Source organism: Gorilla gorilla, chromosome 21 (genome assembly GCF_029281585.2).
Source record: "Gorilla gorilla gorilla isolate KB3781 chromosome 21, NHGRI_mGorGor1-v2.1_pri, whole genome shotgun sequence".
Taxonomy (NCBI): Eukaryota; Metazoa; Chordata; class Mammalia; order Primates; family Hominidae; genus Gorilla; species Gorilla gorilla.
In genome coordinates, this window is record NC_073245.2 from 12,896,728 (window position 1) to 12,923,557 (window position 26,830).

The following is a 26,830-nucleotide window of genomic DNA, read 5'->3' on the forward strand; positions in this document are numbered from 1 at the left end:
CTAGTCTGGCCAGACCACAGACCTTGCAGATAGTCATGAGAGAAGTGGCAAGCCATAGAGCAGCCAGATTTACATCTTGAAAAAATGACTCAGCTGGGCATGGTGGCTCACGCCTGTAATCCCAGCACTTTGGGAGGCCAAGGCGGGCGGATCACAAGGTCAGGAGATTGAGACCATCCTGGCTAACACGGTGAAATCCTGTCTCTACTAAAAATACAAAAAATTAGCTGGGCGTGGTGGTGGGCACCTATAGTTCCAGCTACTCTGGAGGCTGAGGCAGGAGAATGGCCAGAACCCAGGAGGCAGAGCTTGCAGTGAGCCGAGATCACGCTACTGCACTGCAGCCTGGGCAACAGAGGGAGACTCCATCTCAAAAAAAAGAAAAAAATGACTCTGGCTTCTGTAAGGAGAATAGCCCATGGGCAGACCAGAATAGTTGCGGGAATACAGTTAGGGGTTACAGGTGTTAATATCAGAAGTGCTAGTAGATTGACCTAATGTCATGACTAGGAAATGGGGGATGGATTTAAGGACACAGAGGAGCAGTTCCAGAGTTGGTAAATACATCAGCTGGGGCATTGCTAAACCATCAGTTTCCTTCACAACTTTCCACTAAGCCATGTGTCAGCTTTGCCTTATAGGCTGGCTCCTTTTTTATCAGTGGGAAAAATTTTCCCAAAAGCTTCTGGAGACTTCTCTTGTCACATGCTCCTTCTTAAACCGGTCGTGAGCAAGGGAGAAAATAAGGTTACTGTGGTTGGCTGAGACTAGTCCAGATTACTCCTGGGTCAAGGCCAGGCATGCTAGCTCACATCTATAATCCCAGCACTTTGAGAGGCTGAAGCAGGCAGATTGCCTTGAGCACAGGAGTTCGAAACCAGCCTGGGCAACATGGTGAAACCCCATCTCTACAACAACAACAACAAAATACAAAAATTAGCTGAGCATAGTGGTACATGCCTGCAGTCTTAGCTACTTGGGAGATGAGGTGGGAGTATCGCTTGAGCCTGGGGGGTGGAGGTTGCAGTGAGTCAGATTCACTCCACTGCACCCCAGCCTGGACAACAGAGCCAGACCCTGTCTCAAGAAAAAACTTTTTTTAGATATTCATGTGGGATATGGATGGATAACCTCACAGAATAGGAGGTCTGGTAAAGGAGGAATGGTTATTGGGTCAGTGGGTCACCATTCGTATCTGCTCCATGACAGAAGGGCTTAGGGGGAGTGGTGAGTGATGTCAGATTTGCATTTTGAGAAAATAACTAACTACAATATAGAGAATAGATAAAAGGGAGAGGCAAGAGTTGAAGTGGGAGACCATTTACCAGGCAAGAGTTAACAGAATAGCTTGGACCCTTTTTGGGGGCTATTGGAAAAATAGCACCATTTAATGTTCATTATTGATTGATAAGATTTACCACATCCTGCCGGGCACAGTGGCTCACACCTGTAATCCCAGCACTTTGGGAGGCCAAGCCGGGCAGATCACCTGAAGCCAGGAGTTCAAGACTAGCCTGGCTAACATGGCTCAATCCCATCCCATCTCTACTAAAAATACAAAAATTAGCCAGGCGTGGTGGCACGTGCCTGTAATCCCAGCTACTTGGAAGTCTGAGGCTGAGGCAGGAGAATTGCTTGAACCTGGGAGGCGGAGGTTGCAGTGAGCCAAGGTCGCGCCATTGCACTCCAGCCTGGGCGACAAGAGTGAAACTCCATCTCAAAAAAAAAAAAAAAAATTTTACCACATCTCACAAGACAGCATTCCAGCCTCAGTACCATAGCTGAATCTGTGCTAGGCATTATACTGTTTTGTAATCTATAATGCCAACTGCTTCTGGGTGATGGGGTATGTGATCCCATTACTATACTTTTTTTCTGTCAAATTAGTTCTTTTCTTTTTCCATAACATTAAATTTACATAAGCATGAAACGAATTATTTGTTTGGAGGTAATATTCCCTGAGACTCCATGGTAAGGTATTTCAGTAAATCCCTGGATGGTGATGGTATTCCTGGAGGCATGATAGGTAAATTCGGATAGATATTGTGGTGAGAGCCATTTGCTGTGCTACCATGGCAACCGTGTTCACGAGCTCATTGGGCCAGCACTAGGATAGTGAGGGAAAGGGCTGACCATCATCACCTGGGTTTCTAGCAATGAGTGCCACCTTGTGAGCATTCACATGGAACATAAATATTTTCTTTCTTGTTCTAGTTATCCACTACCCAGCGATTGGTTTAGATCCTGACTTCCAGTGAGATAAGTGGTGTGATAATTTGCTTGAAGTTCTCTTCACTAGGAGAATTTCTCTTTTATACACATTCAAAGCCATCACTTAAGTAGTATACCCCATAGCAGTCTACTTCCAGCCCAGCATGGGCCAGCATGTTTCACCAAGCAGTTTATATACCAGGCCAGACGTTTTCTTCTTCAGTTAACTGTTGATGTCAATAGGAAGTCAGAAGTATCTATTGCGGCAGTGTGGTAGGCATTTTATAGAGATTACGTCCAGCTGATGATGGGATTCTGCTGGGCATGTCCAAATCTATGGCTAATTGAATCTCATAATACCTGGTTTACGAGACCGGCCCGGTGGCTCCTGCCTGGAATCCCTGCACTTTGAGAGGCTGAGTTGGGCAGATCACCTGAGGTCAGAAGTTCAAGACCAGCCTGGCCAACATGGTAAAACCCCGTCTCTACTAAAAATACAAAAATTAGCCAGGCATGGTGGCAAATGCCTGTAATCCCAGCTACTCGGGAGGTTGAGGCAGGAGAATCACTTGACCCGGGAGGCAGAGGTTGCATTGAGCCGAGACCATGCCATTGCACTGTAGCCTGGGCAACAAGAGCGAAACTCCATCTCAAAAAAACAAAACAAACAAAAAAACCCCTAGTTTATGATGGGGAGTTGAAGTCATTTGAATACCTGTCTGTGATCAGGCTTGCAGTCTCTACCCTAGAGCCCAGTACTAGGCTAGGAGCATGGTCTTGCCAATAGGATCATGGTCTTATATCCATATTTTAGGGTTTTTCATTACGATTCTTCTGTTTACCTTACTACAAACACTTTAGAGCTCCATACAATCTACCAGAGCTTATTTCTCTGTGGCCTGGATCAGCAGGAGCACCTTCTCTTTTCAGATCACTCAATAAATTGGTCAGAGGCTGAGCACAGTGGCTCATGCCTTTAATCCTCGCACTTTGGGAGATGAGGCAGGCAGATTGCTTTGAGTCCAGGAGCTCAAGACCAGCCTGGGCAACATGGCGAAAGCTGCCTCTTCAAAAAATTAGCTGGGCATGGTGGTGTGCACCCGTAGTTCCAGCTACTGGGGAGGCTGAGGTGGGGTATTGCTTGAGCCTAGGAGTTTGAGGCTGCAGTGAGCTGTGATTGCACCACTGCACTGCAGCCTGTGTGACAGAGCGAGATCTTGTCTCTAGGTAGGTAGGTAGGTAGATTGATTGATCAGATGGATTAGATGGATTAAATTGAGAGATCAGAGTTGGATGCAAGGATAAGGTATCTGCTGTCTCCAAAACTCAAAATGGCCCAGCAAGCATTGCTCCTCTTTGTTAGCAGGAGAGGGGTGGTGGGGCAAGGGGCAACAAGTTGTCTTTTATGTTGGAGGAGATACCCTGACGTGCTGCAGGCCTTTGACTTTCAGAAAATTTGGCTGAGGTGGCAGGCCACTGTATTTTTATGTCTAACATGTACATCTAAGATACATAACTTCCTGCTCTTCATGTCTCACATTGATGTCATTAGCATAGTTGTCAAGGTAATGTCCTGTGAAACAGACAAAATCTTGATAAACCAGATCACAACACAGAAAGGTCAAGATGATTTATCACTGAGGCTGCTCTTGCCATGAACAAGAAAAACTGCTTCAAGTAGTCCACACAACTTAAAAAGAACACACACTTACCCCTAGCAGTAGTCTAGGTACCAGGAGTTATATGTTAATCTTCAGAAAGTAGAGTACGTCTGGAAAAGTAACTGCAAATCTGCAAAGTCTTCTGTAGCACTTAAGATCCTGCGGTTCACTTCGCCTTTTGCTAAAGAGATCACTGCTCTAGGAGCTTACATTTGCTCTTTCTGTGATGGTTCTTATCCAGTGAGCTAGGGAATCTGTGTGTCTTTGGGCATTACCTAATGGCCAATGTTATTGAAAATCAAGGTGGCACAGAGGGAGGTCTAGCCAACTTCACAGAGCCGGGAGCATCTAGTTTCTTTCCCTCCCTTTTGGAGGCCCTGACAGACAGGCAGGCAGGCAGACAGACAGATCGACAGACAGGTAAGATAGGTTAGATAGATTAATAGGTCCTAATGTGAAGCCACCTCAGGCCAAAATTCCTTCCATCAGCTGGCCTGCAAAGGCTCTGTTCTAACTAGCATATCTTAGCGACATTCTGAGTTCCTAGCAATTAGCTACCTCAAGGCCAGAACCTAGCAGACCCCAAAAGATGCATTTCCCTTTACCTAGTACAGTTACCATGGCAAATATCTGCAGATTATTAAGAAAAGATGAGGAGGGAGGTTTATAATATATGTGTTAATGCGCTGTGGTAGGGTTCCTCCTTACAGATGCCTGGCCTCCCCATTATTGAAGGGTTCTGGGTCTGAAATGACCCAGGCCTACGAGGTGGATGAGGGGGCCCTCTCTCTAGCATGGTAGTCTAGTAGGCTGCCTAAACTGACCTGGAAAGCTACTTTCCATTTCCATTACTGGGAGCTTCACAATGAATTATTCACAGCCATAAACGTCTGATCATGGTCTCCAACAGTCTTTCTAGCCCACTTAGATCAAGAATCCCATTTTGAAGCAGTCCCTTCCACTAGCATCTCACTCTGCTGAGGGCAGCCAGGAAAGCACTTCTGAAAGATTCCAGTGCTTTCCTCACTAGTGTATAGCCTCAGCAAGGCATGTGATGTGGATCCCATCAAGGGCATACTGAAGGTGTCAGTAGAAGGCTGAGCCTTTAGAGTCCATATGCCACTCTGGTCTCCTCTACTTTGTGCCCAGGTTTTTCTGGCTTTTCATTATCACCTCACTAAATCCAGCATTCAGTCCAGGTTTCCACTGGCAAGCCTAGCTCAACGTTAAAACCATGGCCAGTTACCTGAGCTGTTACACTACCTGCAGAAGTTCTTTTGACCATACCATAATTAGAAATTTGGCTTTATCCAGGCTGGGCACAATGGCTCATGCCTGTAATCCCAGAACTTTGGGAGGCTGAGGCAGGCAGATCACTTGAGGTCAGGAGTTTGAGACCAGCCTGACCAACATGCTGAAACCCTGTCTCTACTAAAGGTACAAAAATTAGCCGGGCGTGGTGGTGAGTGCCTGTAATCCCAGCTACTCGGGAGGCTGAGGCAGAGGTTGCAGTGAGCCAAGATTGCACCACTGCTCTCCAGCCTGGGGGACAGAACAAGACTCCATCTCAAAAAAGAAAAGAAATTTGGCTTTAACCAAAAGTCATACTCTCCCTTCCTTGTTATAACATCTCCAAAATCTATATCAACAATTGTTCCTATCATTTGTAATGATCCAGCTCAGTGAATTCCTGTAGTTTCTTCTGGATATTTATTAGCTCTTTACTTTTTCCCCCCGCCCCCCGTAGAGACGGGGGTCTTGTTGTGTTGCCCAGGCTGGTCTTGAACTCCTGATCTCAAGCAGTCCTCCCACCTTGGTCTCCCAGAGTGCTGGGATTACAGGCATGAGCCACTGTGCCTGGCCAGCATTTTACTTTTCTACCTTATTTATGCATTTTACCCTCAGGTCATGTTATGCTCGCATTCTGGTAATGTGTGAGCAATGCAGGCTGGGTTGTGGGGCAGTTTTCACCATGACAGCAAGATGCAGTAGAGAGCATAATAGAGATTTTTGGAAATTAGCTTTCTTTGGGTCCTCTCTTTTATCATCATTTCTGTTGTCTCACTTAAAGCCTTATCTTTCTCATGAGCAACCCAGGAAAGATGTGAATTCTGTGGCATTAAAATTCAGCAACTCGCAAAATTTGGACATCTTAACATTTCATTTAGCAAAATACATATATAGTAATGTAAAGGCCCTAAGTCTTGGGTTTTCATTTCAAGGTGAGCATTTGATATTGGAGCTGGGATATTTCTTGTTTTGTTCTCTAATGTCAGAAGTAATCCTACTCCTTGGTTTCAACATTTCCCCTCTCCTTTTAATTGGGACACCCCTACTCATTTACCACCAGCTTGAACACATCACAGGTAATTGCAAGCAACAACTAAAATAGTAGTTGTGCAGCTATGAACTGTGAGCAGCTTGCTCTTTCCCATCCTGGCAATTGGTTGTCAGTTTCTTTCCTTCCATCTGAACCCAGTAACATCACCCACGTTTCCCCTAGCAGTCTCTCAACTACAACCCACTCTGATAGTAATTGCTAAATCAGTTAAAGTCCTCTAGTTAAAAGCAAGAGAAGTCAACTCAACTAAATTAAGCAAAAACAAACAGAACTATTGATTTGGGAAGACACTGGAGGAGCTGGCAGAATCAGAAGGTAAGTTGGAGTACCAAGTCTCAGGTAGAGCCGACCTTGGTGGCTTTGGGGCCCTTCTAGGGAAGCCCCTGCTTCTTCCTAGTTTTCAAAATCCTGGGAGAGAATCTGATTGGCTCAGTATCAGTCAGGTATGACTGTGTTTGGATCAGTCAGCCCTGGGAGGGAAGAGGAGAAATAACACATAGGGCAAACAAACCAATTTGTGTCTACTGTCATAGAATAATATTTTCAGTAACCATCAGATGGGGAAGGCCTTTCTAAGCTACTTAGAAGATTTAGATGCCAGAATGGAAAAGTTTGAAAGATAGCAAATATATTAAAATGTGAAACATCTTTGTGACAAATGATGTTGTAAAAAAGTGGCCAACTGGGAGAATCTATTTGCCATAGGTAGACAAAGAATGTTCCAGAATATACAAACCTGTGAGTAAAAGGTAAACAATCCAGTCAAGAAACTGGCAATTTACAGAAGAAATACAGATGGTCTATAAAGATATGAAAAGAAGATCAACTATATCTAGTAATCAGGGAAATACAGATTAAAGCTAACCATTATTTTGGACCTGTCAGATTTGAAAATTTAAAAAGCTTTATATCAAATGTGGACAAAAGTATGGGGCTGCAGAGACTTACAGGTGGGGGAGTTTAAATTGGTATTGCATTGGAGGGATGATTCTGGCAGTACCAATCATTATTTAAATGTTTGAGTTTTCTGACCAAGCTTCTGAGATTCTTAACAGAAAAAGCCATGTACAAGGATGTTTATGACAGCATTATTTATAATAGCAAAGAAGATAAAAAAGCAAATATCTGTCAAATAGAATGGCCAGATGATTTCTTATATCCATTATGATATTCTATACTATCATTAAAATAAATGTGTTCACATAGATCTCTAAGTTATATTGTTAAGTGAGAAAACATATGTGGGATAATTTCATTTTTGTTTTCAAAAATATGTATATCTGTGTGTGTTTGGGTATGTTAATGCTTTTTTTTTTTTTAAGTCTGAAAGACTACAAATTGTCAACAGTGGCTGCCTACAAGGGGGCTGGAAGAGAGGAGAGACATAATAGGGAACTTTGTTTTCTACTAAATTATTTGACTTAAAACAAGCATATTCTTTTTATAATATTTTTAAAGCAGATTTTTTTGAATATGGGAAATAAATCTAATGGACTTAGTTTGCTTCGATGGATATATAACATCTAGAATAAAGAAGTTGCTATGCCTAGTTTGAACTGTGTCAGGAGTCTTGTGGTCAGGTCTCTATAAAAAGGGATATCACCAAATGGGATGTTGTTCTGGAGAGAAACTGGACCATGGGGGTGAATAACTAAAGGAACAACACTCATAGGACATGACAGCTGTTTTCAGATATGTGACAGGCTAAAAGGAGACTGTAGCATTTCCGTGAATGCCCACCTGATTAGAAGTTCTAGGCTGTGGCTTTCATCCTAATTACAAGCTGGAGCTTTTTTGTTCACCAGCATTTGTCTTTCTAGGAATCATTGAATTTATTCAAAAGAAATACTTTGAAAAACCACTCAGAAGCCCCCATTTTCAGGGAAAATTGAGGTCTTTAAGGCATTATCAAGGTTTAAAAAGAAACAAAAAGATAAAATTGTGTTAGCTCCTGGCTGGGTGCAGTTGTTCATGCCTGTAATCTAGCACTTTGGGAAGCCAATGCGGGAAGATTGAGGCCAGGAGTTTAAGACCAGCCTAGGCAATGTAGCAAGACCTTATCTCTACAAAAAAATTTTTTTTAATTAGCCAGGCGTGACGGCACATGCCTGTAGTTCTAGCTACTCAGGGGGCTAAGGTGGGAGAATCATTTGAGCCCAACACTTGGAGGCTACAGTGTGAGCTGTAGTGCTAACTTTATAGAGCTACAGGAGCTACAGTGAGCTACAGTGATCACCGCACTGCCCTCCAGCCTCCTGGCTACCAGAGTGAGACTCTGTCTCAAAAAAAAAAAAAAAAAGGCTTAGCTCCTGAGAGGAATGGGATAGGAGAGAAAGAAAAGAGGGAAAGAGGTGAAGCTGGTGAAATAGTCAGAATCTGTGCGATGTGAGATGTGACCTTCCTCAGGACCTCACATCTCTTAGATTGCCAGGTGAAGAAGGCATGTGTATGTCATCTAGTGATGGGACTGAGTGTGACATCTGAGTTGAGATGGGTGAAATCGCCTCTACATTGATGAGTTGTCCCAAAATAAGTGAATCAGAGTCACAGTCCTATGGGAATTAGCAGGAACTGTGACAAGGGCTTTGGAATTCCACTGTCCAGAGAGTTGGAAGTTTGCGTTTTGCAAGGGGCAGAAAAGATGCCCGCTGACATCTGGGTTTTACATTGCTTAGTACGAGGGAAATGCAAAAGAAATTGTGTGTCTGGGTGTTGGGTCGTTTTAAACAAAACTGTTCCAAGACCTACCTTGGAAGGTAGTAAATTTCCCATCACTCTAGTTTTCAGTCACTGGTGACTATTGGGTGAGAGTATTGAAAGGAGATTCAGACTTAAAAGTGAATGAGATTCAGACCTGTACTGGAGATCTAGGCAAGAAAAGAAAGGTGTAAGGATTGCAAAGGAAGGGACAAAATATAAATTTTTCACAGACCAAATATTGTCTTCAGAAAAACCCACAGATTCATCAGACATATTATAGAATTAATATGACATATTATATTATAGAATTAATAAATATGACATATTTATAATTTATTATATTATATATGACATATTTATAATTAATAAATATGACATAGAATTAATATGACATATTATAGAATTAATATTCATCAGACATATTATGGAATTAGCAAGGTTGCTAGATACAGAAGCAGCATAAAAATTTAGTGTATTTCTATACATAGGCCACAAACAGAAAACCTAATAATACCTTTTAAAAGGTGCCAATTACAATAGCATCCAAATGTAAAGTACCTAGGAATGGATTTAACAATTTAGAGAAAATTATTAAAATGTTTGAAGACGTTAAAGGAAAATAGCTTAAATTAGTGAAGAGATAGGATCAATGGATTAGGAGGCTCAATTTTGTAAAGATGTCAATTCTCCCCCAAGATATATAGATTCAATGCAATTCCAATAAAAATCCCAACAGGTTTTTTTGTGGAACTTGACAAGCTGATTCTAAAATTTATATGGAGGAGAAAAGATTCAAGAATAGCCAAGACATTCCTGAAGAAGAAGAACAAGGTGAGGAGACCTGCCTTACCAAATATAAAGAGATTATAAAATTTTAGTAATTAAGACAGTTCTGTATTGGCACTGGGATAGACAGATCGACCAGTGGAATGAAATAAAGAGCCCAGAAGCAGATCCATGTGTAAGTGGAAACCTATTTATGACAGAAATGCTCTTGCAGTTTGGGTGGGGAAAAGATGGTCTTCACAATAAATAGTGCCTGGGACCATTGGTCGCCCTGTGGGAATAAATGAAATTGAATGCTTGTCACATATCAAACACAAAAACCAGTTCCAGTTGCTGTAAACACTGAAATTTAAAGGACAAAAATGATAAAATGTAGAGATCATAATGTAAAATATACTTCTGATCTCACAGTAGGAAAGGATTTCTTAAGACTTAAAATGTTGATAAAAGGGAAGATTGATGAATTTACATGAAAATGCAAAATCTCTGTTCATAAATGATACCATAAAGAAGATGAAAGGGAAGGCCACAACCTTGGTAAAAGATAACACAGGTAACTGATAAAGGAAGAGTATCCAGAATATATAAAGAACTTCTACAAATTGTTAAGAAAATAAGTAGGCTGAGCACAGTGGTTCATGTCTGTAATCCCAGCACTTTGGGAGGCTGAGGTAGGCGGATCACAAGGTCAGGAGTTCGAGATCAGCCTGGCCAACACAGTGAGACCCTGTCTCTACAAAAAAATACAAAAAAAATTAGCCAGGTGTGGTGGCGGGCGCCTGTAATCCCAGCTACGGGGGAGGCTGAGGAAGGAGAATTGCTTGAACACAGGAGGTGGAAGCTGCAGTGAGCCAAGATTGCGCCACTGCACTCCAGTCTGGGTGACAGAACAAGACTCCATTTTGAAAATAATAATCCAGTAGGACAACGGGGAAAACACTTGACTAGGTACTTCACGGAAGAGGAAACTCTTTTGACCAGTATGCTATGGAAAGATGATGAACCTCATTAATAATCAGAGAAATGTAAATCAGTTAATACAAAGTCTGACAGTAGCAAATGTTGATAAGCATACGGAACTGGAACACTACATTGCTGGTGGGAGTATAAATTAGTACAACTTCTTTGAAAAACAATTTGGCCTTATCTGGTAAGGTTAAAGATACCTATACCTGAAATTCTTGCACATATGCACAAGAAAGATACAAAAATTTGTCTCAAAGCAGGACCTTTAACTGTAAACAACCCAAATATTCATCAGTAGTAGAATGGATAAGTAAATTTTAACACGGTCTCAAATGGAGCACTACAAAGTAGCTGAAGTAAGCAGCCAGGATGAATCTTAGGAACGTAATGTTGAGCCAAAGAAAAAAGCAACTCACCACTTAATCGTCATTCCATTTTCCTCAAAAACTAGACTAGCAATAATAATACATTGTTTTGGATGTAAAAAATATGAGATACAAATAAAGGAATGTAATGATAATTATAAAACTTCAGGTTTACCAGTGAGAGGGGAAGGAAGAGGATATAAGGAGAGGAGCCCAAAGAGAGCTTCTAAGTTAAATTATGTGATGGATACTTTTTAAAAAATAAATATCAACAAATGTGAAAAAAAAAATTTTTTTTTTAACTGACATGTCTTTAAAAAATGAATGAGTCCTTAGCCTTGGTTCCAGTTAAGGCTTAAACAAGAGATGAAACGGTCTTCGATGCCACCTAGTGTTTCTAGAGAGTTTAACATTTTATAGGCTTCTGCTCTAGCTGCTCCTTCCTAGCTCTGTGAGCTAGGTTTTTCAGAGTAGAAACCAAAAGGAGTAGGATTCACCTTGTTTTCATCCCTGACGCAGGCTCTTCATTCTGAACCTTTGCATCTAGCGCTGTGTTCTCCAGGGCAAGCCCTTTCTTCTCTCTTGTTAAACAATGGCTCCTGTTTCTTCCTGACTCTTTTTAGGAGCCTTAGTCCACCTGGAGACCTAGTTTTTCTTTATCATGACTGAGGGAGCTAGGGATGCTGATAGGGCTGTGAGATGTAGCCTTTGTTATTCCTGACATTTTTGTATTGAAGACTGTTTTCAAGAGTCTTGCTGTCCCTACGTCTGTTCTACATTTTAGAGAAGGGATGCGCAGGAAAAGTAGTGCCTCTGGATTAGCCATCAGGGCTTAAAAAACTGACATCTCATCCTGCCCTCTACTTGGGTGGAAACCTGTGGAAATCTATGTGAAGGAAGAGAATGCAAACTGTGGGTGAACTGAGAAATTCTGATCTAAAATAATGGTCTCTACTGCGTGTGTAAGAGTCCAGCCCAGGAAAATCTTTTCTTCCTTTTGTGGTATTCACAGCATAGGGTCAGGGATAATTGCCTCTGTTAGTGAAATAACATGCAGAACCTCCAGGGTTTTAATCTGAAAGGAAATCTCTTGAGTAGGTGAGGGCAGATGGATTTTGAGGTCCTAATTTCCCTATCTTTGGGTCTTTCACTTTAATTTATCCTATCACTGTCATGCTGGTTTCCAGTAAATGTATTTGCTCCTTTCTTAAAGCTCTTGCTTCCCAGCCTGGGAAACATAGCAAGATCCACCTCTACAAAAATTAAAATTAAAAAATTAGCCAGGCATGGTGGTGCTGTGCCTGTAGTCCCAGTTACTCAGGAGGCTGAGGCAGTAGGATACCTCCAGCCCAGGAGTTCAAGGCTGCAATGAGCTATGATGGCGCCACTGCACTCCAGCCTGGGTGACAGAGCGAGACCCTGTCTCCAAAAAAAAAAACAAAAAACTCTTGCTTCCATCTGACAAAAATTGGTTCCCTTTGGGTTGGCATTTCCTTTATTCAGTCTTTTTTTAAATTATTATCAAAGACAGAAACCTTCATTCTTCATTTCTGCCTCTTGCTCTTCCCAGTCCACTTTGCCTTCATTCCATCTCCAAATGTAGTAATTTTTTTTTTTTTTTTTGAGACAGAGTTTTGCTCTTTCTGCCCAGGCTGGAGTGCAATGGCGCAGTCTTGGCTCACTGCAACCTCCATCTCCCAGGTTCAAGCAATTCTCCTACCTCAGCCTCCCAAGTAGCTGGGGTTACAGGCATGTGCCACCATACCTGGCTAATTTTTTGTATTTTTAGTAGAGATGGGGTTTCACCATGTTGGTCAGCTGGTCTCGAACACCAGACCTCAAATGATCCACCCGCCTCGGCCTCCCAAAGTGCTGGGATTACAGGTGTGAGCCACCGCACCTGGCCCAAATGTAGTAATTCTAATTCCAGAATATGTCTCAAATGCATCCATTTCCTTGTATCATCATTTTTCCATGCTTCTCTTCTTGCCCCTTTCTAGTCCATTTTCCATACAATAACAAGTAATTCTTTAACATGGAAAATGGATCACACTTTAAAAACCTTCAATGATTTCCTCATGCACTTAACATAAAATTTGAACTCCCTATTCAAGGACCTACCTGGAAATGGATGATCTGACTTTGCCAGGCTCATCTCTTCCTACTTCCTCCTGCCATCCCCATCAACCTCACCTTCTGCGTGATACCTGCACTGATTTTCGGTTCCTCACACAACCAAGCCTTCTTCCACCTCTGGGTTACCACAGATGCTGTTCTCTGTGTCTGGAATACTATTTTCTATACTCATCCTTCCTCAGAGAGACCCACCTGTAATCCAAATTTGGTGCTTTCTGATACTTCATCTCTAGTAGCATTCTGTTCTTTGATTGCATTCATCGTGGTATATAATTATATATGTATTTGTTTTATTTGTTTAATGTCTGCTTTTCACCCACAAGTTTATATTGTCCTTGAGGGCGAGAACTGCACTTATATTTGATTCCCCACTCTTTGCTCTGTACCTAGCCCAGTGCCTGGTAGGTACAAAATATGTATTTGTTGAAAGAATGAATGAAAAGTAATGCATGAATTGTTCCTCTACTGCTGAATACTACGGTTGTTCTCAGTTTTGGGTCATTCTAAATAATGATGAAGTAAATAATTAGGACATAAAGATTTTTATTTCCTAAGGGTATGTTCTCAAAATTGAAGTTGCTAGGCCAAAAAGTATTTTTGAAAAGTTTTTTTAAGGCTCATAAAATGTAATTTCCAAGTCACTTACTCGGAATTAGTGTTGGAATTTTAAAGTGCCTCCCTTTTTGCTTTCTTGTTTGTTTTTATAGTGTCAGAGTCTCACTGTGTCACTCAGGCTGGAGTGCAGTGGTATAATCATGGCCTTGAACTCCTGGGCTGAAGTGTTCCTCCCACCTCAGCCTTCTGAGTAGCTGGGACTACAGGCATGCACCACCATAGCTGGCTATTTTTTTTTTTTTCTTTTTTTTTTTTAATGTAGAGACGAGGTCTTGTTGTGTTGCCCAGGCTGGTCTCAAACTTCTGGCCTCAAGTAGTCCTCCCACCGCTACCTCCCAAAGTGCTGGGATTACAGGCATGAGCCACCACACCCAGCTCCTTTTTTCATCCTTAATTTTGAATATATGAAACATACAAGAGGAGAACAGATCAAATAATAAAATTTAGCTTCCCACTCTCATAAAACTCATTTATTTGAATACTTATTCTTTGCTACACATGAGATTATTTCCTTATGTGGCAGATGTTGTTGTTCCAATTTTATGTATTTATTTATTATTTATTTTTGAGACGGAGTCTCGCTCTGTCGCCTAGGCTGGAGTACAATGGCGTGATCTCGGCTCACTGCAACCTCCACCTCCCAGGTTCAAGCGATTCTCCTGCCTCAGCCTCCTGAGTAGCTGGGGTTACAGGTGTGCACCACCATACCCAGCTAATTGTTGTCTTTTTAGTAGAGACAGGGTTTCGCCTTGTTAGCCAGGCTGGTCTCAAACTCCTGACCTCAGGTGATCCACCCGCCTCAGCCTCCCAAAGTGCTGGGATTACAGGCGTGAGCCACTTCACCCGGCCCCAATTTTACAGATGAGGAAACTGGACCTAGAAATTTTAACAGATGTGCTCAAGTTCATACAAACACAGACTATCTCATGTCAGATCATTGTGTGATAACCTCCCTGCACTAACTAATTTACATTTGCTCCAAAACTGCTGCAAATTTAATGTCGCCTCACCCAAATCTTCTGCTTCTTAACTGCTGCATCTATATGAATGCCCTCTCACCCACCCACCAGTCCTTGCTTCCTTGCCACATGATGCTAGAGGCTGGGGTGCCATGCCCCCTTAGATCCCTAGAAAGAGATTAAATCAGCTGGCCATCCAGAACCTTCCTGTGTGGTTCACTCTGAGATGCATGTCATCTTTGTGTGGTGGTAATTAGCATGAGGATAAATGGCCCATTCCTTCAGGTATGTCCCATTCCAATTTACAAGGGTAGGCCATTTTGGCCCAGTATCATAACAACAGGCTGCTAACCACATAGTAATCATGGAAAGAGCATGCTATACTTACATAACAGAAAGGGCATTCTGCCCCCTGAGGATTCTTGTGTTGTTGAACTCTAAGGAGCTTGTGGCTGTTTAGGGGGAGAGGGACATTCTCTGTGTTAGGCTGCAGGTATTCACCTGGGCCCATGTTTTTCCCCCCAGGAAAAGGTAGAACATGCTACCAGGTCAGGGTTTGGTGCAGCAGTTTGCATGTTTGATGTTTATCCCTGCTAATAATTCCTCTAATTTCTCTTAACCTTTCAGGCTCTCCCTGCATGTCCTATCCAGGCCACCTGTGAGGCTGCTTCCAAGGAGGAAAACAAGGAAAAAAATCGATATGTAAACATCTTGCCTTGTGAGTGTCTTTAGTGTTTCTTGGGATGTAACCTGAAATTACATCTCTGGAGGGATTTTCTGAAGATGGAAAGAATCTTGCAATTGGTCACAGCAGGGTGAATAACAAGAGTGCGTTCATGGCAGGACTCAGTCGCTCATACCTGTAATCCCAGAACTTTGGAAGGCCAAGGTGGGAGAATCACTTGAGCCCAGGAGTTTGAAACTAGCCTGGGCAATATAGTGAGACCTCATCTCTACAAAAACCTTAGAAAATTAGCCAGGCATGGTGGTGTGTGTCTGTCATCCCAGCTACTCAGGAGGCTGAGGTAGGAGGATCCCTTGAGCCCAGGGGGGCAGAGGTTGCAGTGACCCAAGATCGTGTCACTGCATTCTAGCCTGGGTGACAGGGCAAGACCGTGTCTCAAAAAAATAAAGTAAAATAAATGAAATAAATAATAATAAATAAAATAAATAAATAAGAGAAGGTTGAAGACTTTGGGCTGAAAGAGCCTTTATGGATCCCACATACTCAGAGTCAATTAGGATGATCCAGGAGGATTTTTGTGTCAGGCCTAAAGCTTCTAGGAGGTCCTGGAGAACAGCTTCACTAGGATCAGGCAGGAAGCAGGGGGTAATGGTGGTGGTAGAGATGGTTTTTTGTAGTATTCATTGAAAGAAATTCTAATGCAGAGTTCTCTGTATAAACCCTTCCCAGAGTTAGCCATTGCTAATCAGTTGATCCATAAGCTAACAGACATTTTTCTAGTCCATTGGTATCCAGAATGGGATATGCATAATTTAATGAGATATGAGAGGAAGATGTTTGAACCTCACTTGATTTTTATATTTGCTTTTCAAAAAAAAAAAATGCCTAATCCTCAGAACCTGTGGAAATGTTTTTTTTTTTTATTTTTTGTAGAGATGGTCTTGCTGTGTTGCCTTGGCTGATCTCAAACTCCTGGCCTCAAACAGTCTTCCTGCTTTGGTCTCCCAAGTGTTGGGATTACAAGCACGAGACAGTGAGCCCAGCCAGTATATTTGCTTTTTAAAAATTCATCCTTTTAAATTTTTTATTTCATTTATTTTTTTAGAGACAGGGCCACCCAAGCTGGGGTGCAATGATGTGATCATAGATATGTATCCTCGAATTCCTGGGCTCAAGTAATCCTCCTGCCACAGCCTGCTGAGTAACTAGAACTACAGGTGCATCTACCATGCCTGGCTGATTATTTTTTAGACACAGGGTCTTGCTGTGTTGCCCAGCCTGGTCTCAAACTCTTGGCCTCAAGCAATCCTCCCACTTTGACCTCCCAAAGAATTGGGATTACGTGCATGAGCCACCACATCCAGACCCTAAAAATTTTATATTTCAGGGTATATCATACATTAGCATATGTGCATAATTTATCAATAAATGAGCATATATTAGAGATGCCTGCTCACATTTTTATAAGTGAAGTATGGAACCAAAAAATTAGGACCACTACACTATGCATTTACAGATACTTTTGTCTTTTTCTTTTTTCTTTCTCGCCTGTCACCCAGGCTGTAGTGCAGTGGCACGATCTTGGCTCACTGCAGGCTCTACCTCCTGGGTTCAAGCCATTTTCCTGCTTCAGCCTCCCAAGTAGCTGGGACTACCTACAGGCACATGCCACCACACCCAGCTAATTTTGTATTTTTAGTAGAGATGGAGTTTCACCATGTTGGCCAGGCTGGTCTGGAACTCCTGACCTCAAGTGATGCACCGCCTCTGCCTCCTGAAGTGCTAGGATTATAGGCGTGACCCACCGTGCTCGGCCTTGTCTTCTTATTTATGTGCATATGTTGGAGGAGGGGGATGTGTGTATGTGTGTGGGTGTGGGTATGTGTATATATAATACATATTTTTTAATATGATTGGTATACTGTACACATTTCTCTCTTTTAATAGTATATATTGTCAGTTCATCTGTCATGAAACTTTCTTTTTTCTCAACTACTTAGTATTCCACATTGTAGATGTATCTTAATTTATTTAACTAGTCCCCTAATGATACTTAAGGTATTCCCAATTTTTTGCTGTTATACTGTTGGAGTTATATTGTTGGAGTGGCATCTTTATACAAGCGTGAGTCTGTGCACGTAGGCACAGATGTCTCAACTGTCCTGGTTGCATCAGGTTCTGTGAGAAATAAATTTTGATTTTACTGAAATATTGTTGGTTTGTTTCCTAGATGACCACTCTAGAGTCCACCTGACACCGGTTGAAGGGGTTCCAGATTCTGATTACATCAATGCTTCATTCATCAACGTAAGGATCGGGTGCTTTCCCCGTCACTTCCCTGCCTGACCACTGCCACTCTCTGTTGGCTCCTCCCCAGCTGTGTGTTAGGAGAAATATTTGTCATTTCATGTTTTCCCTGACAAGTCTGGTTTTTTTAAGTGACTGAATTTTTTTTTAAGGTCAGTCAAATAGTTTTAATCATTTTCTATATTTACCCTGTCGTCATTCCCTAAGGTTTCCCATGTAGAAATCTGTGTCTAAATATGTATTTTGTGATAAGAGTCAGTGAATCCTTTATTGAGCTGATTCTAATTACAAACAAAAGCAGGCCTTGCCCTCAACAGTAAAAATAAGGGAGAACAGGACAAGAATACCTGACATGACACCAGCTATATTATATATGTGTGTGTATGTATATGTGTGTGTGTGTGTGTCTGTGTGTGTGTGTATATATATATATATGACTATCTGGTTAGCCATATATGAACCAAGGCCTAAGGGAAGAGCTGATACTAAGAGGAGGTTTTTAAAGATGATTTAGAGAATGTTTATAGAACAGTCTGTATGAGAGATTTGAGGTTTTTGTTTGGTTGGTTTTGTCTTTGGCAGTAGCCTGAAAAAACACATAAAGAGTTAAGAATATGTTTTATAGGTTTGGGGGAAGTGTCCTGTAGAGAGAGTGAATTTGAACAGAAAAAAGAGAGAGGGAAAGCTGGCAAAAGCAAGTCTGACTCCTGATGCAAAATGCATGAGAAGACTGGATAAAATTTCCACTTGCATGTTTATAGCAGCATTAATCCTAAAAGCCAGGTGGGAGCACTCCAAGTGTCCATTGACGGATGAGTGAATAAATTAAATGTGGTACATGCATAGAGTGGAATGTTATTCAGCCTTTAAAAGGAAGGAAATTCTAATACATGCTACAACATGGATGAACCTGGAAGACATCATGCTAAGTGAAATAAGCCAGTCACAAACGGACAAATATTGTATGATTCTACATATAGAATATAGACTATATATACATATGTAGAGTAGTCAAATTCACAGGGACAGAAAGTAGAATAGTGGTTGCTGGGGGAGGGAGGAATGAGGAGTGGGTATAGAGTTTCATCTGGGGAAGATGAAAAAGTTCTGTAGACGGATGGTGGTGATGGTTGCACGACAGCGTGAATATACTTAATGCTACAGAGCTGTACACTTAAAATGGCTAAAATCAGCCGGGCACGGTGGCTCACACCTGTAATCTCAGCACTTTGGGAGGCCAAGGCGGGTGGATCACTTGAGGTCAGAAGTTTGAGACCAGCCTGACCAAGATGGTGAAACCCCATCTCTACTAAAAAAAAAAATTAGCCGGGCGTGGTGGCAGGCGCCTGTAATCCCAGCTGCTTGGGAGACTGAGGCAGAGAATTGCTTGAACCCGGGAGGCGGAGGTTGCAAGTGAGCCTAGATGGCGCCACTGCACTCCAGCCTGGGCAACAGGGCGAGACTGTCTCAAAAAAAAAGAAGAGTCAAAATGGCTAAAATCGTAAATTTTATGTTGTATTTTACCACAAGAAAAAAAAAGGACACTGATGGAGAGATTAGTGTGAACATAAGAAGGGCTGTTTCTTCATCTGAGAGTGAAGATAAAGGAGAGGACAGAATGGATAGAGACGACTCGTAGGTGTGGGTAAAGCAAGTTGAGGCAACTCACCCGTGTGCTCATGGTTGTGTACTGAACAAATGAGATGGGACGGTGACATGAGAGCTTCGAAAGTTTAGAACAGCTTCTGAGGTCCCTGAGAAAAGGATACCAAAGAGAGAAAGCAAAGGGCATGTCTAGTGGGATGTCATTGATGGGGGTGGGGGGTGCTGAGTTGTGTGATTTTTTTTTTCTTCATCTGCACCCTGGGATTGGTGGTAAATGCGGAGGACATGTGGTACTCAGACAAAAGGGAAGGTCAGTGGCTGCTTCAAGTAGTCAGCCAAGGGCTTCAGTTTCAGTAGAAAAGAAAAGCGTTAGGAAGTTAGGAATAAACAACTATTCCTAAGGTGGTAGGACTGAGAAACTGGAGATCTTGAGAAAGTGAGAACAGGAGGTTGTGTCCAAAAAATAGGCTATTAGATGGACTTCAAAAATGGGGCAGTCCGGGCATTCTCACTGGAGTGAATTTGCTGAAGTTCCTGTATGTATGTTTAATATTAATGGTTACATGTTTGTAGTTTTAAGGAAAGGGACCCTGACTAGACAAATAATTGTTGTAGTCGATAAGGAAAATGGAGAAAGGCTAGTAATCAGCAGGAATTCCTAGAACTTACATCGAAGATCATGATGAAGAGATTAGGTGGAATAGGTTGACTTTAATGTTATGCAGAAGAGAAGAGCAAGATCAGTTAGTGTGTCCAGCTGCGGGTAAGAGAATACTCAACTAAAAGTTGTCTAGATGGGAACTTTTTTTTTTTTTTTCTGGAGACAGTCTCACCCCGACACCCAGGCTGGATTGCACTGGTACGATCTTGGCTTACTACGACCTCTGCCTCCCGGGCTCAAGCGATTCTCATGCCTTAGCCTCCCGAGTAGCCAGGATTACAGACATGTGCCACCATGCCCAGCTAATTTTTTGTATTTTTAGTAGAGACGGTGTTTTGCTATGTTGGCCAGGCTGGTCTTGAACTCTGAGCCTCAAGTGATCCACCTGCCTCTGCCTCCCAAAGTGCTGGGATTACAGGCGTGAGCCACTGTGCCCAGCTGGGAACATTTATTTGTCTCATATACTGTGAAAGCAAATGGAGACCAGTTCTTGAGTTGGCTGATTCCATGGGTCAGTGACATACTTACAAACCCAGGTGCTTCCATCTTTCTACTCAGTTATCCTTAGCCCTGTCAACAGTCTCATGGCCACAAGATGGCTGCAGCAGTCCCAAGCATTCCTTATAAACACAGCATCCAGCCGGGCGTGGTGGCTCATGCCTGTAATCCCAGCACTTTGGGAGGCCGAGGCGGACGGATCACAAGGTCAGGAGATCGAGACCATCCTGGCTAACACGGTGAAACCCCATCTCTACTAAAAATACAAAAAATTAGCCGGGTGTGGTGGCGGGCACCTGTAGTCCCAGCTACTTGGGAGGCTGAGGCAGGAGAATGGCGCGAACCTGGGAGGCGGAGCTTGCAGTGAGCCGAGATCATGCCACTGCACTCCAACCTGGGCGACAGAGCGAGACTCCGTCTCAAAAAAAATAAATAAATAAAAAATAAAAAAAATAAACACAGCATCCAGCACAGAAGAGGAACATATCTGCCTATGCTTTTCTCTCTATTAGGGAGCAAGGCTTTTCACGGAATCCTCCCCACCACCCTGTCCTCAGGACCAGCAGGCCAGGATTGGATCACATGTTCACATCCCTCTCTAATCACTGGCTAGGACATTGAGAATGATTTACCCCTCTGAGCCTGGGGAATGGGCACCTTCCAAGCCAGTGAAAGGTTAATGTCCAAACAAAATTGTGGCTCTAATGGCAAAGAAGAAAGGGAGGATGGATTTGAGTTGGTAACCAGCAGCATCTGCCACCGTAACCAGTTTGGTCCCTTCCCACGTTGAAGGTGAAAACTGACAAAAATTAATTGTATGTTAAGGCTGTTAAGCAGCTGAGATGGGGATCTCTTCATGGTAATGGCACAGTAGAAAGAAACAGCCTTATCCCTTGACCATGTTTATTTAGAGCTTACACTAGGGCATTCCATAATGCCTTGATGGTTATTAGACAGTTATTAGTAGGCAAGAGTTTAGATGACGAGGGTTAAATGGGGGACCTTATGAACTCAGTGAAGGAACAAAAGCAGGGAAAAACCTGTGGTTAACCATAAGTGGGAAGCAGGGATTAAAGATTTGGATTTCACAGTTTATTAAACTCAGTCAACATTTTTTGAGCACCTGCTGTGTGCCAAGCACTGTGGGTAGGCTTAAAGGTTACAGAGGTAAGATGTAATCCCTCATATACTACACAGGTAGTTAGGTTGTTTCCTGTAATGTGCTACGTGTGCAAAGGAGGTATCGCCGGGTTCTGTGGAGTTAAGAGAAAAAACATTCAGCCCAGCCTGGTAACCCAGTAGAGCTCATTATTGAAGAGTGAGTCAGAGTTCAGGAGAAGAAAGTTGGGCAGAAACTTCAAAGCAAAGGAGAAACATGAGCAAAGTCACAGAGACTAGAAACAGCAGTCTTATGTTATAAGGTATAAGATGGGAAGTGGTGGGAGATGAGACTTGATCTTGAAAGGTAGTGGATGTCAAGTGTGTCCATTGGAGTTCTTACTTGCAGACTATAGAGTGTACTTTTCATCCACTCTTTTAAGCAGAAAGGGATTTATTATAAGATACTGGGTACCTTAACAAAACCTGTGGAAGGGCCAGTGAGCCAAGCTCAGATGCTGCTCAGCAAAGAGCAGAGCAGCTATAGATCTGTGCAGCATGTGACTGTCGTAGTGAAACCTCTGCACAGTGCTGCAGAAGAACTGGATGCTTCTACTACCGTGCTTGCCCAAAGACCAGATTTCTAGCACAGTCGTTATCTCATGTTGCTCATTTCTACCCCAAGTCTTGTGTGGGAGCATCTGCTAGGAAGAAGCTAGGTCTCGTGGATTGCTGAGCTGCTAGGGAGTCTGGGAAATTTAGCTGTAAGATAGTCAAGCTAGAAGGCAGCAGGAGTGGGTACTAAGTGAACCACCTTATAGTGTCTGCCAGTTTTCAGTACAGCTGAGGGGTTTTGATGAATTTATCTAGGCCGTGGGGTACCATTGAAAAGTGTTCAAGGCAAGGAGTAGTGTGGCCACATTTACATATTGATCACTGGGGCTATCATGTACAACATGGATTTAGGAGGGGCCAATTGGGGGCTATTGCAATAGCAGGTAGGTCACAAATGATGAGGGTTGACGAGGAAGCAGCAACAAAGTGAAAACTACGTGGAGGTAGAATTTAGCAGGAATTGGTGGTTGATTTATATATGAGAGAGTAGAGGGTGATATATCCATGTAGATGTATCCAGCATACAGTTGGTCATATCTAGAGCTGTGGACTTGGAAGTAATAAAGAAAGGAGTGGGCCAAGAACAGAGCCCTTGGGCCCACAGCCCCTGCCAGGCACATTGAACAGGTGCCCATGGGTGAGATGGAAGGAGACCAAGAGAAGAGAGCATCTGAGAAGGCAAAGAGTAAAGCATGGCTCAGGAAGTGTTTGGCAGTGAAGAGGGTTATGTGCAGATTAGAGATCAGTGGGAAAGAGGAACAGATTTTCTTTGGACTTAGTGTGCAGGGCAGCATCCTTTGCTGAAGCAAATTCAGAGGCCGTTTGTTGCATCCTTTTTGTGGGCTGCTAGTTAACACTTATCAAACCCTTTTTTTCCCCTAACATTATTGAGGTATAATATATATAACATAAAATTCACCCATTTTAAGTGAGAATTCAGTGATTTTTTGGTAAGTTTACCAAGTTATGCAGCCATCACCATAAATGTCTTAGAACATTTTCTAACAACTTTATTGAGATGTAATTCAAATACCATGTATTTCACCCAGAGTTTACAATTCAGTTTTTTTTAAGTATATTCACAGATAACTGCAGCCCATCACCAATTTTAGAACATTGTCATCCCCTCAAAAGAAGAACCTTACACTCTAGCTGTGCCCCCTTAGTTTTAGAACACATTGCTCACCCCAAAAAGAACTTCAGTGTCTAAATACAATTAATCTCCATTCTCACCCCCCCTGGCCATCACTTAACTTTTTGCGTAGAGAACTGAGACCACACACATGGATCTTGAAGGGAACTAGGCACCATGGAGTAGTGGTGAAAGGCCTAGGAAAGTGGGGTCTGTAGTTTGGGAAACACATAGGTCAGCTAACCTAACACTGTTCACAGGAGGAGATGAAACAGAGGCAGTGGCACAGTTGGCAGGTGGGCTTCCAGCCTAGAGCCTTAGGAGAAACCAGTTTCCTTACTCATTTTTAGATGTCTAAGAATATATAGGAATTTTTTTTTTTTTTTTTTGAGGCGGAATTTCACTCTTGTTGCCCAGGCTGGAGTGCAATGGCGCGATCTCACTGCAACCTCTGCATCCGGGGTTCAAGTAATTCTCCTGCCTCAGCCTCCCGAGTAGCTGAGATTACAGGCATGCACCACCACACCTGCTAATTTTGTATTTTTAGTAGAGATGGGGTTTCTCCATGTTGGCCCCATGCTCTCACACTCTTGACCTTAGATGATCCGCCCACCTCGGCCTCCCAAAGTGTTGGGATTAGAGGCATGAGCCACCGCGCCCAGCCTAGAATATATAGGATCTTTAGACGTGTTTCTTTTTAGTGGTAGGAATGTAGCTACCACCTAGAGCCCACTGAGATTCAGCTTTCAGAATCTAGAGACATCTCAGGAGCCAGGGAGCCACATTTCATCTTTCCCTTGAACAGAACACAAGATCAGTGGCTTTGCTTCATTCTCATTACTCTGTATTAGTTAAGCAGTGCCGCCACATCACTGTACAGGCATGTTTTCTGGAAGGCATATGGCGCACTCCTGGTAAGATGGGGCAGGAAGCACTTTGGGGCTGGGCCTTCCAACCAGGTGTTCAGGCTGTTCAGGGCCCGCATGCTGCAATGAGAATTTAGCAGTGACTCCTCATGGAGCAGGAATATGATGCGCTTAACACATTCTTAAGGACTTCTCAGTTTTAATTATAAGTTTAGTAATATAAGCAGAATTTAACATCCAGAATTAAGGCTATTTCCATTTCCATTCTCTAATAAATAAAAACATTTGTTGAAACTTAAATTGCTCTTCTCAATGAAAACTTTAACAAGTCTTTTGTTGCTGACTAAACATATCCATCTCTGAGGCCTAAAGCTTTCTCCTTCTGTGTTGGGCAGCAACCCTGCCCTGCCCTTGTTTGAACTGAAATTGAAAGTGGCTCCTCAGACCAGGCACGGTGGCTCACACCTGTAATCCCAGTACTTTGGGAGGCCAAGGTGGGCGGATCATCTGAGTTCAGGAATTCGAGAGCAGCGTGGCCAACATGGTGAAACCCCGTCTCTAATTTTTGTAAAAATACAAAAATTAGCCGGCCATGATGGCTCATGCTTGTGATCCCAGCTCCTTGGGAAGCTGAGGCAGGAGAATCACTTGAACCCGGGAGCAGGAGGTTGCCGTGAGCCAAGATCGCACCACTGCACTCCAGCCTGGGTGACAGAGCAAGACTCCGTCTCAAAAAAAAAAAAAGAAAGTGGCTCCTCAGATTTAGGCCACTTCTTATATTTGGCCACTGCCTTGCAGCCTTGTACTTCACATTGCCACCCTGGTGTTGGTGTGACATGGTGTCCCATCCCTGAAGCTGCCTCCCTTGTTACTCACCTTATTGCTGTCTGAGAAAGGAAATGGGTGATTCACAATCCTTAAATCAAGTGGCTTTCTCTTACCTAGAACTTCTGAATTGAACATACATTTAAACAATGACGTTGAAAAGATGTATAACTGGAGCAATAAAGACTGAAAAAGAAAGCTGCGGCCAGTTGTTAGTTTTTCCGAGGCTCCTTATCTGTTGAGTGGCACCCCAGGCTCCCTTGCTCTTGTGTCCCACTGCCTGTGATGGAGAAGCCTCTTGTTAAACACTGGGAGCTAGTTCACCACCCTCACAGGCTGTTCCCAGAAAGATTTTGCACCTGGGTAAAGCATCCTTGAGAAAATAACCTGTTGTCTTTCCCAGAGTGAACCCAGCTTCATCCCTGGAACCACCACATATGCTTTTCCGCTGGTGGGTTCTTAACCTGTTAACACTGAAATCTACATTGTTAGCTGCTGATAAAGCATCAGAAACATGGTCTAATCTAGGAGTCAGGATTTGGATTCCTTTTTTCTTTCTTTCTTTTTTTTTTTTTTTTTTTTTTTGGAGATGGGAGTCTTGCTCTGTCACCAAGGCTGGAGTGCAGTGGCACAAATCTTGGCTCAGTGCAACCTCCACCTCCCAGGTTCAAGCAATTCTCTTGCCTTAGCCACCCTAGTAGCTGGAATTACAGGAGTGCACCACCACGCCCGGCTAATTTTTGTATTTTAGTAGAGATGGGGTTTCACCATGTTGGCCCCATGCTCTCACACTCTTGACCTTAGATGATCTGCCCACCTCGGCCTCCCAAAGTTCTGGGATTACAGGTGTGAGCTACCACGCCTGGCCTGGATTTCTTATTCTAGTATTTATTAATAATTCAATTTGAGAAGACTACCTAGACTATTTGAGTTTTGTAATCTCTAATTCCTAGCTCTAAAGCTAATCCCTTGTGAATATCTAGACTGGAAATCCTCGTTAAGTACCTGCACCTTTTCAGGTTTTGTTAACTGGTTGGAGTCAGACTGGAGAATTTCATTTCTATTCATTTTTGGTTTTCTCTTTCTTTTTCTTTCCTTCCCCACATCCCAGGGCTACCAAGAAAAGAACAAATTCATTGCTGCACAAGGTAAAGTAATGACAACTTTTTTCTGTTAGATTTAACCATGATCACATAATGGGTTTGGGTTTTTTCTCCCAAATGCTGAGTTGGTTAACCAGAATGCTGTAGCTTTTCTGTAATTTTTACCACCTGAAAGAATTGTAATCCATTATACAGGTTTACAGCTAACAGCCTTCATCTTGATGACTTAGTATCCAGGGATCCATTAAAAGAAGTCTTTTTGTATATGTATATTAAAAAGACTGGAAAAGGCTGTATACACAAAACACAGTCTAATGAGGCCCTCTGTCCTTGGGGCTAGTTAACCTTAGGTTCCAGCCAGGCTGCTCAGAGTTTGAATTAGGAATCAGTTTCCAGAGAGGATCAGCCACCTCACAGGGTCCAGGCTGGTTCTCCCCCAGCTCATGGGCCTGAGCCTCACCATTATTCACAGATAGTTGGTCTAGGAACCCTCAGATCAGGGACCCAGCACCATGTCCTTTATGTGTTCTACACACATTTCCAGGCCTGCTGTTCTAACAACTGTCTTCACTCTTTGAACCCTAGCAAAAATATCTGGATGTTTGCAGCATTAAAAAGTAATTGAGGCCGGGCAGGGTGGCTCATGCCTGTAATCCTAACACTTTGGGAGGCCAAGACAGGAGGATCGTTTGAGC

At 42.7% G+C, this 26,830-nt stretch overlaps 1 protein-coding gene across 10 annotated transcripts in view; it reads left to right on the forward strand.

The window, feature by feature from the left end:
• The window catches only part of PTPRA (protein tyrosine phosphatase receptor type A), a 166,024-nt gene that overhangs the window by 119,158 nt on the left and 20,036 nt on the right, over positions 1 to 26,830 (forward strand). For all 10 annotated transcript variants that reach the window (XM_019016996.3, XM_063702261.1, XM_055372438.2 and 7 more), the window contains 3 exons: positions 15,368 to 15,458; positions 17,656 to 17,732; positions 26,144 to 26,180. In XM_019016996.3, coding sequence (XP_018872541.1) covers positions 15,368 to 15,458; positions 17,656 to 17,732; positions 26,144 to 26,180 — 205 coding nt within the window. The remainder of the gene's footprint in view (positions 1 to 15,367; positions 15,459 to 17,655; positions 17,733 to 26,143; positions 26,181 to 26,830) is intronic.